Source organism: Bombina bombina, chromosome 2, assembly GCF_027579735.1.
Source record: "Bombina bombina isolate aBomBom1 chromosome 2, aBomBom1.pri, whole genome shotgun sequence".
Lineage (NCBI taxonomy): Eukaryota > Metazoa > Chordata > Amphibia > Anura > Bombinatoridae > Bombina > Bombina bombina.
The window spans coordinates 935,966,008-935,987,394 of NC_069500.1; the positions used below are offsets into that span (position 1 = coordinate 935,966,008).

The following is a 21,387-nucleotide window of genomic DNA, read 5'->3' on the forward strand; positions in this document are numbered from 1 at the left end:
TAGTGGTCATTGGCAGAAAGAGACACAGCTATGCAATCTTTAAATTATTTTACTCTATGCTATACTACTGTATTTTATTAAAGGGACACTGAACCCACATTTTCTCCTGTTAAGTGTGGTCAGTCCACGGGTCATCATTACTTGTGGGATATTAGCTCCTCCCCAACAGGAAGTGCAAGAGGATCACCCAGCAGAGCTGCTATATAGCTCCTCCCCTCTACGTCACACCCAGTCATTCTCTTGCACCCAACTAATAGATAGGATGTGTGAGAGGACAGTGGTGATTATACTTAGTTTTTATATCTTCAATCAAAAGTTTATTTTAAAACAGCACCGGAGTGTGTTGTTCCTTCTCAGGGAGAATTTGAAGAAGAATCTACCTGAGTTTTTGTATGATTTTAGCCGGAGTAGTTAAGATCATTTTGCTGTTCTCGGCCATCTGAGGAGTGAGGTAAACTTCAGATCAGGGGACAGCGGGCAGGTTCACCTGCAAAGAGGTATGTAGCAGCATATTATTTTCTGAGGAATGGAATTGACTGAGAAAATACTGCCAATACCTATATAATGTAAGTTCAGCCTTAAATGCAGTAGTAGCAACTGGTATCAGGCTGTCATGTATGTATATTTACACTTCAGTATTCTGGGGAATGGCACTTCACTGGAATAATACTGTATGCATAAAACTTTAGCCTATCTTGCAGTGAGAACAACTAGCAGCAGGCTTTCTAATGACAATTCATTTATTTGATGTTAAACGTTTTGCTGGCATGTTAAATCGTTTAATTTTCTGAGGTACTGGGTGAAAAATTGTTTTGGGCACTGTTTTTTTCCACTTGGCGGTCATTTTATTTAATTAAAGACAGTTTACTGATCTCCCTCACTGTTGTGTGTGAGGGGGAGGGGCTTATTTTGGCGCTTTTGCTACGCATCAGAAATTCAGTCACAAGTCTGTTTTCTTCCCTGCATGATCCGGTTCGTCTCTACAGAGCTCAAGGGTCTTCAAAAATTATTTTGAGGGAGGTAATCACTCACAGCAGACCTGTGAGATTGTGCTTTGACTGTGATAAAAAACGTTATATTCTGTACATTTTTTCTGCTATTTAAGGGTTAGTTATCCATTGCTAATGGGGGCAATCCTTTGCTAAAATTGTGTTTTTACCGGAAAGAATTTGATTTTATAGTTTCTCCGGTTTATTGTTACTCAACTGTCATAACTTTTTCTGTGCTTCTTAAAGGCACAGTACGTTTTTTCATATTATTTGTAAATTGAATTGAAAAGTATTTCCAAGTTTGCTGGTTTAATTGCTAGTGTGTTAAACATGTCTGACTCAGAGGAATATCTCTGTGCTATATGTGCTAAAGCCAAAGTGGAGCCCAATAGAAATTTATGTACTAATTGCATTGATGCTACTTTAAATAAAAGTCAATCTGTACAAATTGAACATCATTCACCAAACAACGAGGGGAAAGTTATGCCGACTAACTCTCCTCACGTGTCAGTACCTGCATCTCCCGCTCGGGAGGTGCGTGATATTGTAACGCCGGGTACTTCAGGGCGGCCATTACAAATCACATTACAGGACATGGCTAATGTTATGACTGAAGTTTTGTCTAAATTACCAGAACTTAGAGGGAAGCGTGATCACTCTGGGGTGAGAACAGAGTGCGCTGATAATAATAGGGCCATGTCAGATACTGCGTCACAGTATGCAGAACGTGAGGACGGAGAGCTTCAATCTGCAGGTGACGGTTCTGATCCCAATAGAGTGGATTCAGACATTTCTAATTTTAAGTTTAAGCTTGAAAACCTCCGCGTACTGCTAGGGGAGGTATTAGCGGCTCTGAATGATTGTAACACCGTTGCAATCCCAGAGAAATTATGTAGGCTGGATAGATACTATGCGGTACCGGCGAGTACTGACGTATTTCCTATACCTAAGAGGCTTACAGAGATAATTACTAAGGAGTGGGATAGGCCCGGTGTACCCTTTTCCCCCCCTCCTGTATTTAGAAAAATGTTTCCAATAGACGCCACCACACGGGACTTATGGCAGACGGTCCCTAAGGTGGAGGGAGCGGTTTCTACTCTGGCTAAGCGTACCACTATCCCGGTGGAGGATAGCTGTGCCTTTTCAGATCCAATGGATAAAAAATTAGAGGGTTACCTTAAGAAAATGTTTGTTCAACAAGGTTTTATATTGCAACCCCTTGCATGTATTGCGTCTGTCACGGCCGCGGCCGCTTTTTGGTCCGAGTCCCTGGAAGAGACTCTTGACTCAATAACTATAGATGAGATTTCAAACAAGCTTAAAACACTTAAGCTAGCTAATTCATTTGTTTCAGATGCCGTAGTACATTTAACTAAACTTACGGCTAAGAATTCCGGATTCGCCATTCAGGCGCGCAGAGCACTGTGGCTAAAATCCTGGTCAGCTGACGTTACTTCTAAATCTAAGTTACTTAACATACCTTTCAAAGGGCAGACCTTATTCGAGCCCGGTTTGAAAGAAATTATCGCTGACATTACAGGAGGTAAAGGCCATGCCCTGCCTCAAGACAGAGCCAAACCTAGGGCTAGACAGTCTAATTTTCGTTCCTTTCGTAATTTCAAGGCAGGAGCAGCATCAACTTCCTCTGCACCAAAACAGGAAGGAGCTGTTGCTCGCTACAGACAAGGCTGGAGACCTAACCAGTCCTGGAACAAGGGCAAGCAGGCCAGAAAACCTGCTGCTGCCCCTAAGACAGCATGAATTGAGGGCCCCCGATCCGGGAACGGATCTAGTGGGGGGCAGACTTTCTCTCTTCGCCCAGGCTTGGGCAAGAGATGTCCAGGATCCCTGGGCGTTAGAGATCATATCTCAGGGATATCTTCTGGACTTCAAATCCTCTCCCCCAAAAGGGAGATTTCATCTGTCAAGGTTGTCGACAAACCAAATAAAGAAAGAGGCGTTTCTACGCTGTGTACAAGATCTTTTACTAATGGGAGTGATCCATCCGGTTCCGCGGTCGGAACACGGACAGGGGTTTTACTCAAATCTGTTTGTGGTTCCCAAGAAAGAAGGAACCTTCAGACCAATCTTGGATTTAAAGATCCTAAACAAATTCCTAAGAGTTCCATCGTTCAAAATGGAAACTATTCGGACAATCCTACCCATGATCCAAAAGGGTCAGTACATGACCACAGTGGATTTAAAGGATGCTTACCTTCACATACCGATTCACAGAGATCATTACCGGTATCTAAGGTTTGCCTTCCTAGACAGGCATTACCAGTTTGTAGCTCTTCCATTCGGATTGGCTACGGCTCCAAGAATCTTCACAAAGGTTCTGGGTGCTCTTCTGGCGGTACTAAGACCGCGAGGAATTTCGGTAGCTCCGTACCTAGACGACATTCTGATACAAGCTTCAAGCTTTCAAACTGCCAAGTCTCATACAGAGTTAGTACTGGCATTTCTAAGGTCGCATGGGTGGAAGGTGAACGAAAAGAAGAGTTCTCTCTTTCCACTCACAAGAGTTCCCTTCTTGGGGACTCTTATAGATTCTGTAGAAATGAAGATCTACCTGACAGAAGACAGGTTAACAAAGCTTCAAAATGCTTGCCGTGCCCTTCATTCCATTCAACACCCGTCAGTGGCTCAATGCATGGAGGTGATCGGCTTAATGGTAGCGGCAATGAACATAGTACCCTTTGCACGCCTGCATCTCAGACCGCTGCAATTGTGCATGCTAAGTCAGTGGAATGGGGATTACTCAGATTTGTCCCCTACTCTGAATCTGGATCAAGAGACCAGAAATTCTCTTCTATGATGGCTTTCTCGACCACATCTGTCCAGGGAGATGCCATTCAGCAGGCCAGATTGGACAATTGTAACAACAGACGCAAGCCTACTAGGTTGGGGCGCTGTCTGGAATTCTCTGAAGGCTCAGGGATCATGGACTCAGGAGGAGAGTCTCCTGCCAATAAACATTCTGGAATTGAGAGCAGTTCTCAATGCCCTTCTGACTTGGCCCCAGTTAACAACTCGGGGGTTCATCAGGTTTCAGTCGGACAACATCACGACTGTAGCTTACATCAACCATCAAGGAGGGACAAGAAGCTCCCTAGCGATGATGGAAATATCAAAGATAATTCGCTGGGCAGAGTCTCACTCTTGCCACCTATCAGCAATCCACATCCCGGGAGTGGAGAACTGGGAGGCGGATTTCCTAATTAGTCAGACTTTTCATCCGGGGGAGTGGGAACTTCATCCGGAGGTCTTTGCCCAAATACTTCGACGTTGGGGCAAACCAGAGATAGATCTCATGGCGTCTCGACAGAACGCCAAGCTTCCTTGTTACGGGTCCAGGTCCAGGGACCCGGGAGCGGTCCTGGTAGATGCTTTGACAGCACCTTGGACCTTCGGGAGGGCTTATGTGTTTCCACCCTTCCCGATGCTTCCTCGATTGATTGCCAGGATCAAACAGGAGAGAGCATCGGTGATTCTAATAGCGCCTGCGTGGCCACGCAGGACCTGGTATGCAGATCTAGTGGACATGTCATCCTGTCCACCTTGGTCTCTGCCTCTGAGACAGGACCTTCTGATCCAGGGTCCCTTCAAACATCAAAATCTAATTTCTCTGAAGCTGACTGCCTGGAAATTGAACGCTTGATTTTATCAAAACGTGGATTTTCTGAGTCAGTAATTGATACCTTAATACAGGCTAGGAAGCCTGTTACCAGAAAGATTTACCATAAAATATGGCGTAAATACTTATATTGGTGCGAATCCAAAGGTTACTCTTGGAGTAAGGTTAGGATTCCTAGGATATTGTCTTTTCTACAAGAAGGTTTAGAAAAGGGTTTATCCGCTAGTTCCTTAAAGGGACAGATCTCAGCTCTGTCCATTCTTTTACACAAACGTCTGTCAGAAGTTCCAGACGTTCAGGCTTTTTGTCAGGCTTTGGCCAGGATTAAGCCTGTGTTTAAAACTGTTGCTCCGCCATGGAGTTTAAACTTAGTTCTTAACGTTTTACAGGGTGTTCCGTTTGAACCCCTTCATTCCATTGATATAAAATTGTTATCTTGGAAAGTTCTGTTTTTAATGGCTATTTCCTCGGCTCGAAGAGTCTCTGAGTTATCGGCCTTACATTGTGATTCTCCTTATCTGATTTTTCATTCAGACAAGGTAGTTCTGCGTACTAAACCTGGGTTCTTACCTAAGGTGGTCACTAACAGGAATATCAATCAAGAGATTGTTGTTCCATCTTTGTGTCCTAATCCTTCTTCGAAGAAGGAACGTCTTCTGCACAATCTAGATGTAGTCCGTGCCCTGAAATTTTATTTACAGGCAACTAAAGATTTTCGACAAACGTCTTCCCTGTTTGTCGTTTATTCTGGTCAGAGGAGAGGTCAAAAAGCTTCTGCTACCTCTCTCTCTTTTTGGCTTCGTAGCATAATACGTTTAGCTTATGAGACTGCTGGACAGCAGCCTCCTGAAAGAATTACAGCTCATTCTACTAGAGCTGTGGCTTCCACTTGGGCCTTTAAGAATGAGGCCTCTGTTGAACAGATTTGCAAGGCTGCAACTTGGTCTTCTCTTCATACTTTTTCCAAATTTTACAAATTTGACACTTTTGCTTCTTCGGAGGCTGTTTTTGGGAGAAAGGTTCTTCAGGCAGTGGTTCCTTCCGTATAAAGATCCTGCCTGTCCCTCCCGTCATCCGTGTACTTTAGCTTTGGTATTGGTATCCCACAAGTAATGATGACCCGTGGACTGACCACACTTAACAGGAGAAAACATAATTTATGCTTACCTGATAAATTCCTTTCTCCTGTAGTGTGGTCAGTCCACGGCCCGCCCTGTTTTTTATGGCAGGTCTAAATTTTTAAATTATACTCCAGTCACCACTGCACCCTTTAGCTTCTCCTTTCTCGTTGGTTCTCGGTCGAATGACTGGGTGTGACGTAGAGGGGAGGAGCTATATAGCAGCTCTGCTGGGTGATCCTCTTGCACTTCCTGTTGGGGAGGAGCTAATATCCCACAAGTAATGATGACCCGTGGACTGACCACACTACAGGAGAAAGGAATTTATCAGGTAAGCATAAATTATGTTTTTTCTTTCATGATTCAGATAGAGCATGCAATTTTAAGCAACTTTCTAGTTTACTCCTATTATCACATTTTCTTCATTCTCTTGCTATCTTTATTTGAAAAGCAAGAATGTAAGTTTAGAAGCCGACCCATTTTTGGTTCACAACCTGGGTTGTCCTTGCTGATTGGACAGCACCAATAAACAAGTGCTGTCCATGGTTCTGAACCAAAAATTGGCTGGCTCCTTAGCTTAGATGCCTTAATTTTCAAATAAAGAAAGCAAGAGAATGAAGAAAATTGATAATAGGAGTAAATTAGAAAGTTGCTTAAAAATTGCATGCTCTATCTGAATCATGAAAGAAAAAATGTGGGTTCAGTGTCCCTTTAATAAAATACAGTAGTATAGCATAGAGTAAAATAATTTAAGGATTGCATAGCTGTGTCTCTGTCTGCCAATGACCACTAATACTGCAGAAGGCTTACATAAATTACATACTGTAGCTTGTTTTGAACTAAATTTAAACAACTTTTTTGTAATCATAAACAAATATAAAGGGTTAAATTGAGTATCCTTCAAAAAATATTAGTTTTAGACAATGTACCATATTAATAGTCCTATCACTGGCACATTTCTATTTTTATTTATACAATTCTAGAAATTTGTTCTTCAAAATTATTATTTTTTGTTGTTTATTTTAAATGAATGCTTCTTACTCACATGGGTTTATAAAGAAGCTGCTGATATATTGTATGTGTAATATGTGTGTTTTATATAAATATAAACTTTATAAATCATTTCTAAATGTTATGTTCCATTTGCTATCAGTAGTTAATTCATGGAATAAACTTCAATGAGAGGAGGTTAAAACACTTCAAGAATGCCTGGAATAAGTATAAAGCTATCCTACAAACTAATTAAACTTACACTGTATGAGCCGACATGTTGGGCCTATGGTTCTTATCTGCCGTCAAAATCTATATTTAGATGTCTTTCGGTTTATTGTTCCTGATTGCTCCAACTTCTTTTTTGTTTTTGTTTTGTTTGTTTAGAGAGTTTCTCCGTCTTGGAAACCCTTTAAATTGTGCTGCCTGGGACAAAAGGCAATTAAAGCAATACAGAGTGCACAAGCCCAGCTCATTGAGTTATGAGCCAGAAATGAGAAGTAAGTGGGAAGATAGAAAAATGTGACTTTTTTAGGATGATCATGAATGTGATGAATGTAAAGATGATCGTACAACAGCTGTCAACTCTCAATCTGATAAATATCCTCTGCTACAAAACATTAATAAATGTAGAATTCTATATCAATGGGTTTATATAAGGTCAATTAAGGTTTATTTTTCCCTTCCTGTCTTCTCATTTTCATTCTTTCCTTCCCTCCCTCCCTTTCTATCTGTTCCTCTCCCTCATTCTCTCTTATTTTCCATTTTCTCTCCCCCCCCCCTTTCCTCCTTATTGCCTCTACCCTTCCCCTCCTTGTCACTTCTTACCTCACTCCTCATATTCCATCCGTTTCTACTTCGTTCTTTCATTCCTCTTCTTCTCTCCTTCTTTCCCTCCTTCACCCCCACTATTCCTCCTTAAACTTCTTTCCTTGCTTGTTTCTTTCCCATCACCCCCATCCTTCCCTCTTTCCTCTCCTTCTTCCACTCCCTCCTCACTTCTTTCCTTTCTTTCTCTGTTCATTTCTTCCCTCTTTCTTTCTCTCTCTATCTTTCACTTTCGCTTTTCCTCTCTGTCTGTCTCCCCCCCACTCCCCCTTTGCCCTTGTTTTCCATTTTCTACATTTTAGACAGCTGTCATATCAGATATTCTCTTCCTGGATGCTTTACCCACTGATAAGATAGACACTGTTCAACACTTCTTGCCATTTCTCACTCTTCTAATTCTAAAATATCCTTCATACATTTTAAAAGTGCTTTTTTTGAATGTGTGAGGGAATCTACAGCACTTCCTATATGGATGTTCATCCTTTGAGATGAACACAAATAAGCTTAACCCCTTAGTGACCAGACCATTTTTCAATTTTCTTACCGTTGGAGAACTGGGCTGCTTACATTTCTGTGGTGTTTGTGCTTAGCTGTAATTTTCCTCTTACTCATTTACTGTAGCCACACAAATTATATACTGTTTTTCTCGCCATTAAATGGACTTTCTAAAGATACCATTATTTTCATTATATCATATAATTTACTATATATTTTTTTTAATTATAAAATAATGACATTTTTTTTTTAAAAACACACTTTTTCTAACTTTGACGCTAAAATCTGTTACACATCTACAACCACCAAAAAACACCCATGCTAAATAGTTTCTAAATTTTGTCCTGAGTTTAGAAATAACCAATATTTACATTTTACATGTTTTTTGCTTTTTTTTGCAAGTTATAGGGCAATAAGTACAAGTAGCACTTTGCTATTTCCAAACCATTTAAGAAACAAAAAAATATTAGCTATAGTTACATTGTAACACTATCTGTCAGGAATCCCTGAATAACCCTTCACATGTATATATATATATATATATATATATATATTTTTAGTAGACAACCCAAAGTATTGGTCTAGGCCCATTTTGGTACATTTCATGCCACCATTTCACCGCCAAATGCCATCAAATAAAAAGAATCGGTAAATTTTTCACTAACTTTAGGTTTCTCACTGAAATTATTTACAAACAACTTGTGCGATTATGGCACAAATGGTTGTAAATGCTTCTCTGGGATCCCCTTTATTCATAAATAGCGGACATATATAGCTTTGGCATTTCTTTTTGGTAATTAGAACGCCGCTAAATGCCGCTGCGCACCATACTTGTATTATGCCCAGCAGTGAAGGGGTTAATTAGGTAGCTTGTAGGGTTAATTTTAGCTTTAGTGTAGACATCCGCCTCCCACCCCCTGATCCCTCCCTGACCCCCCTCAAACAGCTCTCTTCCCTCCCCACCCCCCAAAGGTCACCCCCATCTTGAGTACTGGCAGAAAGTCTGCCAGTATAAAAATACATTTTTTTATTTTTCTTTCTTTTTTTTATATATATTTTCTGTGGGGTAGTATCCCCCCTTACCTCCCAACCTCCCTGACCCCCCCAAACAGTTCTCTAACCACCCCCCCCCCCCCCCCCTCTACCTATTAGCCGCCATGTTAGGGCCATGTCCCATTTTACTATATTTATTTGCTTTTATTTATGTATATATATATATATATATATATATATTCCGTAGTGTTGCTTCCCCCCCTCATTCCCCTACCACCCTACCCCCTCCCAGATTATTTTACTAATCTATTATCCCCCTCCTTCCAACTTCCCACTTTTTCCGTAGTGTAAGCGGTCCCACCTCCTTGGTCGTTAAGGGGTTAAAGGGACAGAAACTCAACATTTTTCTTTCATGATTCAGAAAAAGCATATATCTGAATCCTGAAAGAAAATGTTGTTTCATGTAAAGGGATATGAAACCCACAAGGTTTCTTTCATGATTCAGATAGAACATGCAATTTTAAACAACTTTCTAATTTACTTCTACTATTAATTTTTCTTCATACTCTTGGTTTCTATTGTTGAAAAGCAGGGACCTATGCTTAGGCTGAATGTTATCCATTTGCAAGGGCTTCAGATGTCTACCTTGGTATCTCTTCAACACAGAATATCATGAGAACGAAGCAAATTTGACAATAGAAGTAAATTGGAAACTTTTTTAAAAATGGTATGCTCCGTCTGAATCACAAAAGAACATTTCTGGGGTTCTATATCCCTTTTAATTTATACAATGTCTGGTGGATGTTAACACGTATAAAACAAACTCATACATTTTAGATTTGCTGCATTTTTTGTATGCATTTAAAGGACCACTGAATTCAAAATAAAACAACAATACCGTCTTTTACCCTTTCCTGAAGGGACTTATTTGCCTACATCGGAACAAAGTTTTGATGTAAACAAGTTATAATTGAAATCACACAATCAAACTTACGATCCTGTGATTTCAATTATGGAATTGGGTCGGCGGGAGAGTGCCTATGACGCTAGGTACGCCCTCCAGCCCGCAATCCCATTTAGCAAGCGGCTATGGCTTCAGGACAGCCAAACGGCTAGGATGTTTCATGCCGTCCTAACGGAGCTAAAGCCCAGCGCAGTTAGGATGGCATTAAACGTCGTAACAGTGGGAAAGGGTTAAGCATAGAAAAAGTATTTATGTTAATTATTTTGCTCAGTTTTCCTGTGGTTTAAATCTGGGTTTGGGTTCTGCTTTCTGCCATAGAGGGGCAAGTGCTACATCCTAAAAATGTAAACTTTAATGATTATCAACTTGGCTTTGTACTTTTGGTATCCTTTGTTGAAGATTACATCTAGGTAGGCTGATAGAAGCCTAGGAGTGTGCAGATGTCGTTATTATTCTATGGCAGCAGTATTTTATTGCTGCAAACAACGTTGCAAACACTGCTGCCATATGGCTAGATACACATGAAAGCTAGCTCCGGAGCTTACCTAAGAATAATATTTAACAAATATACTAGGAAAACTAAGCAAAAATGATAATAGCAGTAAAATGAACATTTGTTTAAAATGTCATATGCTATCCACTCCATTTATGTTTAATTTTGACTTTGCTGTCCCTTTAAGTATGGTGCAATTTATCCAAGCCAGCTTCATGCTACACAGTGATTGATTAGCCCAGTGCAGGATCTCATTTACATCTGTCCCTAATTTACTAGATAAACATGCTTCATAGACTTCTGAAATAGCAACAACACACTTATTTTACATGCAATTCATTGGTAATGCAGTGCGTAACAGTGAACACCTTGCAAGACAAAAACTGCTTTTATTCCTGTATATAGGACAGCAGTTTTGCAAGAATTGTATCCATTTACAAGAGCACTAGATGACAACAATATTTCCTGCCATGTAGTTCTCCAGACACGGTCAACAAAGAATACCATGGGAACCAAGCAAATTTAATAATATAAGTAAATTGGAAACGTTTTAAAATGGTATAATCTGTCTGAATCACTATTAGAAAATGTTGGGTTTCATATTCATTTAGGAATGTTATAGAATAGTATAACATTGTTTGTATTTGTTCTATAAACTCTCTCACAAAGCTATTCTAACGGATATTCTACAGGTAGCATGATTATGTCAACAGAAGGCCTAGGCTCAGACAGCGTGTTTTGCGTCAATGAAGATAACCATTACAGAATAAGCCGTAGCTTGGTAAAGTCAGCAGAAGGAAGCACAGTACCTCTGACCCGAGTAAAGTGCTTGGTTTCCATGACAACCCCCCATGACATCAGACTTCATGGATCATCTGTCACCCCAGCCTTTGTTGAGTTTGATACATCCTTAGAAGGCTTTGGGTAAGAACAATTTATGGTAACATCAAAAGTCAATGTTTTTTACACTGTTTTCTAAAAAAAATTGGAATTTTTAAAATATTTTAATTTTATTTCATTTTCATAATTGAGATAATTTTATTCATTAAATACCCAAATTATAAATAATTGTACCATTGAAGTTGTACTGAACTGGAGGAAGAATAACCTTTTTGGGTGGCCTTTTCTCCAAATATTTGTGTGGTGAGAACATGCTTAGGAATCTAGATGAATATCCTCCTGAGATCCCCACTATCTGTCTTACAGAGTGATACACACAACTATAAAGAACACGCCTTTAAAGGGACAGTCTAGTCAAAATTAAACTTTCATTATTCAGATAGGACATGTAATTTTAATCAACTTTCCAATTTACTTTTATCATCAAATTTGCTTTTTTCTCTTAGTATTCTTAGCTGAAACTAAACCTAGGCAGACTCATATGCTAATTTCTAAACCCTTGAGGGCTGCCTCTTATCACAGTTTTTTTAAATTCCTTTTCAACACAAAGACTAAAAGTACACGTGAGCCATATAGATAAAACTGTGTTCAGGCACAGGGAGTTATTTAAGATTTCGCCCAACACAATGCTAACTGCAAGACAATACATAATAAACAGTCACAGTCATGTGATCAGGGGGCTGGAAGAAGGTTCTTAGATACAAGGTAATCACAGAGGTAAAAAGTGTATTTATAAACCAGTGTTGGTTGTGCAAAACTGGGGAATGGGTAATAAAGGGATTATCTATCTTTTAAAACAATAGCAATTCTATGGTAGACTGTCCCCTTTAAGTATCGGGGCTTAGCTGTCCTTTACAGAGACTGAGGGCCACTTTTACAACTTCTTAGCTTTGATCATGATGAGGCATTCACTCTGGTGTGCGTTTAAATCGCCAAAGCCTTGGTTCATATCTCACGTTTCTGCACATCCAAATTTGTTGAAAATACACAGTATGCGCTTGTGGACTTTTGACTTGCCATGCAGTGTATTTTCTCATAGCCTGTGAGAGTATGGTTATTAATGCAGTAGGACTCATATTTTTTCATTTTGTTTTGTAGATGCCTTTTCTTGCCAAGTTTGGCACCTCATAATGCCCCTACCAGTAATGCTGTCACTACAGGTCTTATTGACGGAGCTGTTCTCAGTGGCATAGGAACAGGTAAGGCAAATCGATTCAGAGATACACCATTTTTTTTTTCAAAGCAGAAAATATATACGCATTTCTAAATAAGTTAAAGGATTACTAACTCCCCCCCCCACACACAAACTGACCACACATATCTTATACCATACCTAAATATAACATAATGTACCTACTTTTTGAATAAAACAATGCTGTATATCGTTATAAAATATAGTTTTAATTTTTGGTGATGTCACAACATCCAACCCCCAAATATAGGCCGTACATGCTCTAAATAAATGTCCAATAGTATCTAGATTTCATGAATATATTATATGACGATTTTATCACTCTGCGCAAGCGCATTTAGTTAGATTAATTCGCACATGTGTAATTGCTCTCCCTGGTGCCGAAATTACCCACAAAGTAATAAAAAATGCATGCGTATTAGAGCGGCTCTCCTACTCTCGGCAGAGACATCCATTGAGTGACGTCTTCAAGGACGGGGATAGAGCTTGTGCATGCGCATTGCGGCTAAGTGCCGCCATATTCCAACAGAGGTTGTCATCCCGGAATGGACAACCTGCAACAGTACCCACGGAGTGGGTTTGGAAACCAATGAAAAATAAAATGTAAATTGCGGCTAAAAGGTAGATATTTAAAAACAGAAGTGCATTAAAAAAAAATTGTTTCTAAACGTTTAAACGATTTTTGCTAACTTTGTTTTTGCTTACAGTGTCCCTTTAAAGTAACATACAACTCAAAACTGAAATGCACCTAAATCCATTCCAGTTTTGAAAATAAGCATTTTTCCAATACACATGTATTGGCAAACAAAAAGGATTGAGTTATCATTGTTTCATTGATACCTTTTCCTGCATACAAAGCATATGCACATATGCTCCATGCATCCTCATTCAAACGGTGATTGCATGTGTTCCTCAGCAATGTCGCAAACTGAATCATGACACAGTATATGTTCTATTAGTGCTGGATTGGGAATAAAAAGCAGCCCTGGAACATTTTGAAGATCAGCTCTAATTTCCGTTGAGTTGGTAGAATGCACATGTCCATTTTTTCTCATGGGGATAACTAGAATACGCCTTCCCCCAATATTTTTTCTGAATTAAATTTTAGTTGTTTATTTAAAAATTAAATAAACAACAATAGTAATAAAAAATGCCAGAATGTTGTTGTATCCGCACCCTACAGTGTGAAAATGATTATCCATAGTGTGATCTGGAGAAGACACTCAAAACAGTGTGTCATTTTGTCTAGACATTAGAAACCATTTAAAGGTGGACAATTAAAATGATACATGATCACGGAAATATTTTGTGACCCTATTATGAATAGCTTGTAGGTAGATTGGTGGCTCTAACCCTGATGTCCTCTTAGGGGTCGATTTATCAAGCTAGTATGTCCGCCTCAGCTCCCCTCTGGCGGGCTGAATTCTGCTGTCGGAATTCAGCATTGCACAGAATGCAATTTCTTTCCTAAGATATGGAGAGTCCATTATGTCATCAATTACTTGTGGGAAATATCTCTCCTGGCCAGCAGGAGGAGACAAAGAGCACCACAGCAAAGCTGTTGAGTGTCATTCTCGTACCCACAATCCCCAGTCATTCTCTTTGCCTCTGTCAATGGAGGAGGTGAAGTTTTGGTGTCTGAAGAAAATTGGATTCTTTCGCTTCAAGTAACTTTTGGGTCTAGCTGTACTCCATGTCAAATCTCTATAGTAGAGTAGTGGTGGCTTTAAAGCAGTTAGGAACTTGCAAGGTGGGCCTTGGTGCGCTTTCCTAACATTTTGCTGCCCATGGTATAGAAAGCCAGAGTAAGTTTACTCTGTTCTTTCTCTTTTCTACAGGCTTCTGTAAGGAGTATGTGTCGTTTCATGGTTTTGTAAGCCGGACAGCTAGATGCAGGTAAGTGCTATTTGCCTTCTAGGTTAGGAGACTTGCACTAAGTATGTTCCCTGCTTCATTTATTGGGACTTAATTAATCCTGGATGAGGATTTGATTTAGGCAGGTGGCAGGCACTTTTTTATTGCATGTGTTTTTGGAGACTGAGGAGTTAACTTTTTTATGTCATGAAGGGGTTCACTTCTAATTTTGGCTCTTAATTTTTATTTTTTTTCCCTGTGGGTCTTTAGTATTTCTTCTTCTTAAATGGAAAGAGTCCCCAGCTGCATTCATTACTTTTGGGAAATAAGAACCTGGCCACCAGGAGGAGGCAGAGACACCCCAGCCAAATGCTTAAATACTCCTCCCACTCCCCTCATACCCCAGTCATTCTTTGCCTTTCATCCCAGAAGGTTGGCAGAGACGTGTCGAATTTTTTAATTTTTACTTTTTGTCTCTTATAGAGGGTAGTACTCTTTGTCATGGGACAGGAGTTTTAAATAGTCCTGTCAGTCTCTCAGTAAGGGCTTGGATGAAAGTTAGAGTCCGGAGATGCAGGGAGAGTCTTTCTGCGAAACCATCCCCACTCATATTAACAGCTCCTCAAGCAATCGGCGTTGTCTAACTTCGCTCCGCTGCCTGCTTTCTTCTCTCGAGTCCATGGAGGAGGCAATGCCACTATACGTCACACTTGAAAGTCCGTGTTCCTGTTCCACGGCGTAGATTCCGGTAAGATTGTTTCATTTTACTTTATCGTCAATGTACTGTAATGTGAATGTTTTCCCGAGAGGTTACACACCTTTGCGGGTCTAACTATATGACATAAGGGTCTCAGTGAGTCTCTGTTAGTATCTTGGAATCGAGGGTTAATATCTCCTGAGGGGGGTTATTGAACAGGGGGGTTTATAATCATGTTTGTTATGTGATTCAACCTGCTTATGTGTGATGTTTATGGGCTCGTGGTTGGAACTTTGAGGCTTTTGGAAGTGACAAAGCCTTTTGGTTGGACGCGATTTTTTGGACTATTCGGTTAACCTTGTGTTCGGGCGTGGTTCCGTTCCCCATTTCCGCATTCCTGACTGTGTGGCAAAGGAGATATTCTAGTCCGCAGGGGTCTGGTCATAGGAGGTGGTGAGCGTCCCAGCCATTGTGGGTGTCAGGTGCCGTTTTTGTTTTCATACTTTAGTCCATATTGATATTTCCTCTATCCAGTTATGGAGGATTCTGATGCTGAGAGGATTCTGATACCGAGACTATTTTGATTTCAGATTCTGTGTCCAGTGATGAATCTGGATTGGCCTCGTTGACACATGTCAACCAGTTTTGTTCCGTATGCCATTTCAGAGTGCCTGGTTCCTCGGGCTCGGGGAATCAAGGGACTGCTGAGCCATCCGCCTCTGGGGGTCCTGTCCTCCGAGAGACGAGTTCCCTACCTTCATACTTCTACACATGCGGGTAACACAGTTTGATCCCTCCATGCAGGGTGGCGTGTTCCCCCCGGAGGTTGCAGCACGTTTTCGCTTCCACATATTGTTGGCGATTGTTCGTCTGCAGAGACCAGACGTTTCTTTGAGAATGTGCTTGTGCCCTATTGTCCCGGGCCTTCCTCCTTGGGGAGGGCCTCTACAGTTCCCCGCGGGTGTAACTGTCCCTTAGTGTTGTGCCTTTCGTTACAGGATTGTGCGCCTTCGGGTATTGCTTAGACATGTTTTTCAGTTATTGAATGACCCTATCGTTACCAGACTTGTGGGGATGAAGTAATCTCCTGATTGTCATTTGTCTGAGATCTTTCACAGTTTTTGAAAGGTAAGGCTCCATTTGGCTGGTCCTGCGGGTAATCCTGTGTCTTTTTGGGCGATAACCTCCGGGTTGCCTTATATTTTATTTATATCCGATGGGATGTCTTTGATTTGTTTTTGTTTCCTTCGGGAACCTTCTGGGATTGCTACTCTTTGTTACTACTTCAGAAGTTGTTTTGGACATGTTAGTCCTATGTTAAAGATGTCTGTTTTCTGTTTTTTCTCCTATGAGGGAGAATTTATGCAGCGTGCTGGTTAGGGCCCTAGGTGCAGGCTGGTCCTGTCGGTTTCGTTCGGTCTTGCAGCAGTTCAGACACGTGGCGCTGTTCTGCTCGGCTGGTTCGGTAGAAGCGCCAAGGGCTCAGGTTATCATTGTTTTTCATGCTCAACTAAGCATTCGAGAGGACCTGTGGGTCCGTGAGGCAGGAAGGATTGTTTCAGTCCTTATAGCCTTCAGTCATAGATGGCTGGGCAGGGGAGTTTTTCCGCTGCGTCATTCTATCTGACATCTGATTTTATCAGTACTTAGAGTTTTCCTCCTTCTTGTGGTGGAGGATTGGAGGGCTTCACACCCCTTACCGCAGTTGAGCGTTTTGGCCTTCATTTTTTAGGCCTCTGGATTTGTCCTTTTTGGCTTGATCCAACAGCTTGTACAGGATAGCTGTCTAGCATGCGGAGGGTTTTCAGTTTGAAACCAGTTGCAGCTCTTGACACCTTGCAGGTGTACGCGTGAGCTGTTTATAGTGTATCTAGATACAGCTCTTACTCTTTAACGGGTACTGTCTATCTGAGTTATAAGAGAGAGACCTTTGGGTCTTCTTCCATTGTCTCCGGGTGAGTTGGATCTCCTTTGAGGGATCTGTGTTTCCGGGTGATGGTTGTTCCCTGCGGGGACTTTGTTTAGCTCAGGATTTTCTGAAGCTGGGTAGGCTTAGTGCCTTTCTCTTTCTTGTGTCCTCTGCTTGTGCGGAGGTGATAGGGAGACTAGTCCTGCTAATAGGATTTTTTTTTTACCTCGAGGTATCCCTTGGTTGTCCTGAGGTTCTGAGAAGTATCTTCATACGACTTCTAGCCTTGCTCCTTGGAGCATTGGACTTTAGCTAGGGGTGGTTCCTTCCTTTGGTCGGGGCTTTTGAGTTCTCTCGCTATCCGGATTCTCTGGATAGGCATCCGTATCCCTTGTGTCTGGCTTTTTGGCCAGCTGGGGTGTTTAGTTCTAGGGTAAGGTTTGCCTGAACTATTAGGTGCCCGGACCTGTTTTTCTCCCTGAGACTTCCGGTTTCTGAAGCTTCGCTTGCCCTTTTTCCTGACCCAGTCTTGGGTGGTTTGGGAATCTTGGATCTCAGTGCTGGTCGGGGTGTTCCACGGTAGTGGGAACTTGGGCTATGTCCCTGGTCCATCTACCTAACCTGGTCATGGTTGGCAGGTTTTCGGAGTATTTTTTACTCTTTGCCACCATCATCTGGTGGCTAGCGGTGTGGCTTGCACCTCAAGGGTTGTTGGTTCATACCCAACTGCTGGCGCTGGATGTAAATTTTCTGGTGCGCCTTAGGGTTGCATTCCCTTGGTCAGCTTGCCAGTGTTCCCGTGGATTCCCTGCTCTGCAGGCGAATGGGTTGGCTGTGCCTCTGCTTTGCAAGCTACTTGTAGGGGGGTCTTTTTCTAGGACATCTGTGTTGGGAATTTCTCTTCCCATTAGCCAGTGATTTCGGGCCTTGAGTACAATTGTTGCCCTTCCGGCATCATCCCTTTCCTTAGGGATATTCTTCTCCCTATGGAGATAGTCCTTGCTTGGGGTTTCTCCTGGATGGGAGGCGAAAAGGTGGGGTGGGTTCCCCCTGGGGTCTTGCTGGCTCCAAGTCAGACTTGTTGGGCCTTTATTTTGATAGATCCTTAGGTCTATGGCCTTGCTGTCTGTTTTCAGAGTTGGGTTGTACTTGTACTCTGTGGGGATGGCTGTGCTATCCTTGCGCTCGTTCCTGTACCTGTTTCAGGATTCTTTTGTTCCCCTGTCTTGGATTCCTGTGGCTGGGTTGGTCCAGCTGGGAGTGGGTCTGCAGGTCAGGATGGCCGAACGGTCTAGGGTGCTGCATTCAGGCGCAGTCTCCTCTGGATGTGTGAGCCTTGTTGAGTCTATCCTGTTAGCTCAGTCTGCTAGGGTATAGATTTTCCTTTCAACTTGCTCCATTGATTTCAGAATAGGATTTACTCTTCTTTCGTGTTCTGAGGGTATTCCTCCTTCTCGGGGGCCTCGATTGAGGTTTGGTGTCCCCCTTTTTAGGGACCTGTGTGTAGGTCCGGCGACTTCGGTTGCCTGGAGCGTGCCCTCTGTCTGGGGGTTGCTTTTGCGGTCTGTTTCTTGCTTGACTGCTTCTTCTTCCTCGCAAGTACCCTCTGTATCGTCCTGTTAGCACTCTGTGTTCTCAAACTTGGGGTTTTTCACCTGGGTGTATTACACATTTTTGCATGGTAAATGTTTTGGTATTCTATGGTCAGACACTGGGAGGACTTTGCCTCTTCAGTGGCATTCCGTGCTTGCAGGATGTTGGAGAGACGTCTTTTCTGTCTCTGTGCCCGGTCTTATCCCGGATTTCGCTTGATATAGGCGTGGCATCCTTCCCTTGTCTGGGCTCACTTGTGGAGGTGTTCCTTTTTGTATTAGGGGACCTTGCGGTTTCCTTGGTTCTCCTTTGCCTTGTCCCCTTGGGGGTTTCGGCTAGTGTCGCCTTCATTTGTGGAGGATGAGCGGTGGGGGACCGTCTGTTGGGCGACGGTGTCTCCTGGAGGACTGTTGGCTCAGTCGAGTCCATTTGCGGTCTCTAGTTTGGCTTCTGGACTGACTGTGCGTCAGTGTCTTTGGGGCTTTTTCCCCTTAAAAAATTTTCTCAGCTTCGGACGAAGCAGGGTTTTTTATTGGGTAAAGGTTCAGGCCTGATGCCCTTAGTATGGGCCTCCTATTGTACCCTCCCGTCCCGTCTTCAGTGTCCTCTATAGCTTGGGTATTGTTTTCCCAAAAGTAATGAATGCAGCTGTGGACTCTTTCCATTTAAGAAGAAAAACATAAATTATACTTACCTGATAATTTCCTTTTCTTCTGATGGAAAGAGTCCACAGCTCCCCACTCATAATTTTAGGTGGGGCGTCCTTATTATTCTTCTGGCACCTTTCACCCTGATATTTCTTCTACTGTTCCTTGTTCCTCGGAAGAATGACTAGGGGAGTGGGAGGAGTATTTAAGCCTTTGGCTGGGGTGTCTTTGCCTCCTCCTGGTGGCCAGGTTCTTAATTCCCAAAAGTAATGAATGCAGCTGTGGACTCTTTCCATCAGAAGAAAAGGAAATTATCAGGTAAGCATAATTTATATTTTTTAAGGCAAAGGGGACTCTGTGTGGGTGTTTTGTGTACAATTTGACTGCTGAGTAAGATTGTAATATTGCAGTATAGGCGTTATTGCTTCGGTATTGATTTGACTGACTGCTGACGTCCGTTTTCTTTTCACTTTGCCGGCTTTTCTTTCGCGCCCTTAAGCGGCGCAATCTATCCCTTTCGGTTATGTGACGCGCTTTCTCAGTTACAGGAGCGTTATTGGCTGGGGTGTACGAGTGCAACTGAGCTCTGCATTCTTTTTGACATTTCGTCTTTTGCAAATGGGCAGGTAAGTGCCTCAGTCAAGGATGAGGTGGAGAGGTTGCTATTGAGGGATTTCGTAAAAGTTTTTTTTTTTGTTTTGTTAGTGTTACTTGCTCTGCATTTAAAGTCTTTTGGTAAATGCTTGCTTGAGGCACAAATTGTGTTGCCCTTGCAATTTTGTTCTGCCTGTTTAACCAAAACTATTGAAAATAAAAGCAGACTGTTGCCCTCTTAACCTAATGTCTCCCATGATGATGCTGTTCAGGCATTGCTACAGCATGCTCCTTAAATGTCCCAAGCCTTAATGGCGTCACATGCAGTGCCCTGTGGTTCCTCTCAATCTCCTGGAGGAGTTTATTTGCCTGCAAATTTTGCTGCTCAGGTATCTTCAGCTGTATCTGCAGCAATTATCTGCTTTTCCTATGCTTCAGGGAAAACGCAAGAGGAAAATTAGAGATTCTTATAGTAAGGTTTCTGTTCCATCTTCTTCTGCTCAGGTTGCTCTCTCTCATAAGTCTGAGGAGGATACGTCGGTAGCTTCTGAGGGTGAAATCTCATATTCAGACAGTATAATTCCTTCATCTGAAGCTTGAACACCTTCATGTTTTGTTAAAGGAGGTTTTGGCTACTTTGGACGACGCCTGTCATTGTAAACCCTAAGAAATCTAGTAGACTTAATAAATACTTTGATGTTTTGGCTACTTTGGACGACTTTGAGGTTTTGGCTACTTTAGACGACTCCTGTCATTGTCAACCCTAAGAAATCTAGTAAACTTAATAAATACTTTGATGTTTCTTCCACTGTGGAAGTTTTTCCTGTTCCAGACCGTGCAACAGAGATTATTGCACAGGAATGGGAGAAGCCGGGGATACCTTTTTCCCTGTCTCTTGTTTAAGTAGATGTTTCCTATCGCTTACTCCATTAAAGATTCATGGCATATGGTGCCTGAAGTAGATGGGGCCATTTCTACTCTGGCTAAGAGAACCACTATTCCTATAGAGGATAGCTGCTCTTTTAAGGATCCAATGGACAAAAAGCTGGAGGCTTTTTAGAAGAAGATGTATGTTCATCAAGGTCTTCAATGGCAACCTGCAGTTTGTATTGCCACTGTTTCAAGTGTGGCATCCTATTGGTATGATGCCTTGTCTTATTCTCTTCAGGTAGAGACTCCCTTGGAGGAGATCCAAGATAGGATTAAGGCTCTCAAGTTAGCCAACGCCTTTATTTCAGATGCTACCATGCATATTATCAAACTGGGAGCCAAGATATATGGCTTCTCTGTGCTAGCTCGCAGGGCATTGTGGCTGAAATCTTGGTCAGCTGATGTTACCTCTAAGTCCAAGCTTCTGGTGCTTCCTTACAAAGGTAAGACCTTGTTTGGACCTGGATCTGGCAGTAATAATTTCTGATATTACGGGTGGAAAAGGATCTTTCCTACCAGAAGACAAGAAGAATAGACCTAAGGGGCGTCGGAGTAATTTTCGTT

The 21,387-nt window shown here is 41.9% G+C and overlaps 1 protein-coding gene across 5 annotated transcripts in view; it reads left to right on the plus strand.

Annotated features, from left to right (window-relative positions):
* WDFY3 (WD repeat and FYVE domain containing 3) overlaps positions 1 to 21,387 on the plus strand; it is an 840,855-nt gene that overhangs the window by 485,696 nt on the left and 333,772 nt on the right. For all 5 annotated transcript variants that reach the window (XM_053703393.1, XM_053703396.1, XM_053703395.1 and 2 more), the window contains 3 exons: positions 7,122 to 7,234; positions 11,200 to 11,431; positions 12,506 to 12,606. In XM_053703393.1, coding sequence (XP_053559368.1) covers positions 7,122 to 7,234; positions 11,200 to 11,431; positions 12,506 to 12,606 — 446 coding nt within the window. The remainder of the gene's footprint in view (positions 1 to 7,121; positions 7,235 to 11,199; positions 11,432 to 12,505; positions 12,607 to 21,387) is intronic.